The sequence below is a fragment of the Geotrypetes seraphini genome, chromosome 3 (genome assembly GCF_902459505.1).
Source record: "Geotrypetes seraphini chromosome 3, aGeoSer1.1, whole genome shotgun sequence".
In the NCBI taxonomy this organism is placed as follows: domain Eukaryota; kingdom Metazoa; phylum Chordata; class Amphibia; order Gymnophiona; family Dermophiidae; genus Geotrypetes; species Geotrypetes seraphini.
Genome location: NC_047086.1, coordinates 169,307,369 through 169,311,929, shown reverse-complemented (window position 1 = coordinate 169,311,929; position 4,561 = coordinate 169,307,369). Strand labels below are relative to the sequence as shown.

Below are 4,561 nucleotides of genomic sequence, written 5' to 3'. Positions count from 1 at the left end.
CAAATAAGTGCTCATATTCTCTAATCTTAGGGGCTAATTCTATAAACGGTGTCCAGATTGTAGGTGGCACTAGGCGTCCTATCGCTGTCTAACCAGCCATTTGGAACACACATTTAAAAAAAAAAACCACCCCCAAGTCAGGCAGCCTACATTGTAGGCATTTTGTGAGCCTAGGGAGACGCGTAGGGCTGCCTAAGCTTGCCCAAGGCTACGCATGGGCATGGATTTGCCCGGAAGTGGCCTTAGGCGAGCTTAGGCAGCCCTAGGCATCTCCCCAGGGCCTTGATAGGTGCCTGAAATGTAGGTCCCAGGATGCACTGGGAAGGGAAGACCTGCCATTCTGTGGAGGCAGGCCTGTCGGCTAGAGGGAGTAAGCATCCCTCCAGCAGCCTGCAAGAGATAGGTACAGGGGAGGGGTCCATATGGGCTTGGGTATGTTGAGGTGGGAGCATGTTTGTAAGGGGGATTCCAGCAGGAGAGACTGGGCATCCCTCCCACCGAATGACTTCACGGCTTGAAGGTTTCCTTCCGCAGTCGTGAGCTGATCGTGGCAGGGTGATTCCCTTGCTGCGATCAGCTCAGTGGAAATGCAGTTCTCTAACCAGCGCCTGAGACATGGACACCGGTTAGAGAATTTAGCTGGTTACAGATGCAATTCTATATAGGATGCCCATGTTTGATTCTTAAAAGCCGCTTAGGTCCTATACAGAATCCAGCCCTTAGTGTGCATGTGATGCTTACAACTAGGTACTAAGGTTATAGAATTAGATGGTAAACATTTTTCTCTGCATTAAGTTCCAGATTCTATAAATGGTGCCTGAAGTTAGACGCCTAGATCAGTGTCTAGATGCCTAACTTAATTTTATAATGAGTTTAATTGGCACTGTTAATGAGCAATAAAGAGCTCATCATTGGCAAAAATTAAAATGAATTGGGTGGTAGGCACCTTATTCAGTAGGTACCTACTGTTTTTGGGTAGGCATCTAGCCCAAGGTGCCTACCTAAAAGAGGGTGTGGTTAGGAGGTGGGTCTTGGATATCTTTTGCATCTAGGCGCCTAAATTAGACTTATTGTAGGTGCTGGTATTTAGGCCAAGAAAGCCCTGGCATAAATAGGAGGCAGCTAAGATTTTGATGCCTATCGGCACCTAAGTCCAATTTAGGCCCCCCCTAGGCACGATTCTATAGATGATGCCTAACTGAAGACTAACAAGCAGTATGCACTGCACTCCTCGGTGCTTATCTTTTAGGCACCGTTTATAGGATCAGGGCCTAAGTGAATGGGAAACTGCTGGGAACACCCCGACATTTAAGAGGTTTTATAGTTATGGCAAGCTACTTTTGACAGTAATTGTAAAACCTTAGTGCAGATGATTAAATAGTACCCTTAACGCTTCCTCAACATGACTGTGAAAACATTTCATTTTGAGCTTTCAATACTTTTGAGATCAATGGTGCCTTGAGATATAAAGAAAGTCTTGTGCTCACCTAAAATACAGTTCAAACTCAGCTGGAAACACATTTCAAACATTATTTAAGGGGAAAAAAGGGGTTTTACCCTATTTACAGTAGGACGCCTAAGTAGCATTGCCTTGGGCCTCCTAGCTAGTAGACATAGCAAGGATTTTACCATCTATGAACTTACTATATTAGAAATGTTTACTTCCATTAACCATGCTCTGCAGCTTAATAATTCATTTAATTTTTTTCCACTACCTCAAATAAGACACGTCCAAATGGAAATCAGAGATAATTTCATAATAGGTCTTTTATTTATGGTGCTCATTGTTTAGTAGCTGAGCAAGTGAATAAACATGAAAGAACAAGAGTATCTTTTGGAGTTTACTCAGAAAAAATATAAAGCAGTGAAATATCAACCTCTATCTAATTGTCTAATAAAAATAGACTATGTTCAGGAAAGATAGCTTTATAGAATTATTGTAATTGCCTTTCAGTTTACACAGTGAGATTTAGGATCTGCATATTTATGCTTCATGGATTAGCAAATAAGCATTGCAAACTAGAAGATCAGAAGGTAAGGAAAAAGCATAAAACACCCTAGTTTTAAAATGCACTCCCAATTCAAATTAATATATGAGAATAACTCAAGGTACCTAACATGTAGAAACCAAAAAATGTACAACTTTTTCCATGACTGTACATTTCAGGCCAGATTCTACAAATGGTGCCGTTATCGGCCGGTGCCTCCAAAAATGGCACCAGTTGTACGTCAATCATGCAACGGTGCTGTCTGTAGAATCACGGCCACCATCAAAACATACCCCCCTCTTTTACTAAGGTGCGCTAACCGATTAGCACGTGATAAATGCTAACGCATCCATAGACTAACATGCGCACGTTAGCGTTTAGCGCATGCGAAATCGATTAGTGCACGCTAATGGGTTAGCGCACCTTAGTAAAAGGGGGCCTTAGGTGCCAGAAATGTAATCCAGGGTTTTGAAGGCCTACATTTCTGGCACTGTTTGACATGAGTTGCGCCCAAAGAGGTGCATAAGGTCATTTCTGGAGTTCACCATACCTACTTTGACCTTAGGTGCCCTTAGGCACCTCCGTAGACCTGATCATGGTGCCCACACTTTTTAAATAATTAGACAATTAAGGGGTCCTTTTATTAAGGCGCGCTAACCGATTTGTGCTAAATGCTAAGGCACCCATAGAATATAATGGATGCCTTATCATTTAGCGCCTTAATAAAAGGACCGCTAAATGTTGTCCTTGCAGGAATGTCTCAAATCCTTCTCTATGTTATAAGCAAAAGCCTTCTGTTTAGGGGGATAATTTTGTCTTTATAGCAAAACTATCCATTGACCAGGATTTTATTTTATTTTGTTTTTTTGAAGCCCTTATGGGGGTCAACCCCGTCGCAGACTACATCAGTGCTTTTGAATATCAATCTCATTGTCTTTAATACAATTCTGTGGTGAAAAAAAAAATACAATTTAAAATGTTAGCGCCAGAAATTATATTAAAAGGTGCATAACATTTTCAATTTCAGAACATTTATTTATTTATTTTCTTTTTCCATCTACAGTTTACTGGGGCTACAGATCCAAATCTATCCTAGAAAAGAGGAAACCCATAGATGTATTGATGATAATCAAAGAAACATCCAGAAGAGAATCTAAAATGAAATCAGATGATTTGAAATTTTCAGAAAGCGTTCAGTTTTGTTATGAATTTATTAATGGGTCCTGTCTGAAGATCAACTGGCCAACCAGCATCCGCATCCCTATGTACATTTTTATGACATGTATCATACTAATGACAGTGGCTGGTAACTTGGTCGTTATCATCTCCATTTCTCACTTCAAGCAGCTTCACAACCCAACCAATTATCTCATCCTTTCCATGGCCACCATAGACCTTTTGCTTGGCAGTCTTGTCATGCCGTACAGCATGGTGAGGTCTGTGGAGCACTGCTGGTATTTTGGGAAACTGTTTTGCAAAGTGCATACCAGCATAGACATCATGCTGAGCACCGCATCCATTTTTCATCTCTCTTTCATTTCCATCGACCGCTACTATGCCGTGTGTGACCCATTACGATATAAAACAAAAATGAACAAGTGCATCATCTTTTCCATGATCCTGGTCAGCTGGATAATCCCAGCCATTTTTGCTTTCATCATGGTCTTTTTGGAACTAAACATCAAAGGGGCAGAGGAGCATTTCCATAACTATATCGACTGTGTTGGAGGCTGCTATATCTTCTTCACCAAAACCGCGGTTGTGGTGTCCTCCATGATATCTTTCTATATCCCTGGATTTGTTATGCTCTGTATCTATTGGAAAATATACCTGATTGCCAGGAGGCAAGCCAGATCAATTAAAGATGTGACTAGCCAGTTTCAGTGTCAGTCAAGGTTTGGGGGAAAGCATCAGATTTCAAGAAGCAGGGAGAGGAAAGCTGCAAAAACTTTAGGGATAGTGATGGGGGTTTTCCTTATTTGCTGGTCCCCATTTTTCATTTGCATTGTAACTGACCCCTTTCTGAGCTACACTTTGCCACCCATCCTAATAGATGCCTTAGTTTGGTTTGGCTACTTGAATTCCACATTTAATCCGCTGGTGTATGCATTTTTTTACATGTGGTTTCGTAAAGCACTAAAGATGATTATGGTTGGTAAAGTGTTCTATCCAGACTCTTCCCGGACTAGGTTGTTTTCTGAGTAAAAACAGTCACATTTGGGGGTGTACTTGCCCATATCTACTAAAAGACTGTCAGCCAAAGGAACGTCCTCATTACAGATTAGTAGATGTTACACGTGAGATTTCAAACAACAGCTCCAATGTAATAACTAGTTTTGTTTTGTACCAATGTCTGAAAAAAGACTTTTAAAAAATGCCTGATAATGTGCCAAATACAAAGCATTTGGGGTTTTGTGCATTTTTCCTGGTGGCATTTAACTGGTTAATGCTGTTGAATATCATCACCAACCCTTAAAGCTGTAGCTGACTATTGGGGGTGAGGGGATTCTGGGGGTGGAGTTAACACTATGGACATGATTCTATAAATGATGTCTTAGGTGCCGCTAGGTGCT

General features: G+C 41.2%; 1 protein-coding gene across 1 annotated transcript; it reads left to right on the top strand.

The window, feature by feature from the left end:
* The first annotated feature begins 3,068 nt into the window (after positions 1-3,068).
* On the top strand, positions 3,069-4,193 carry LOC117358077 (trace amine-associated receptor 1-like). The gene has a single exon (XM_033939531.1). It carries the CDS (start codon positions 3,111-3,113, stop codon positions 4,191-4,193), a length of 1,083 nt encoding a protein of 360 aa, XP_033795422.1. The 5' UTR covers positions 3,069-3,110.
* The last annotated feature ends 368 nt before the right edge of the window (positions 4,194-4,561 follow it).

What these genes read in the sequence shown, in the direction of transcription:
- LOC117358077 (XM_033939531.1), top strand. Translation starts at nt 3,111, where the DNA reads ATGATAATCAAAGAAACATCCAGAAGAGAATCTAAAATGAAATCAGAT.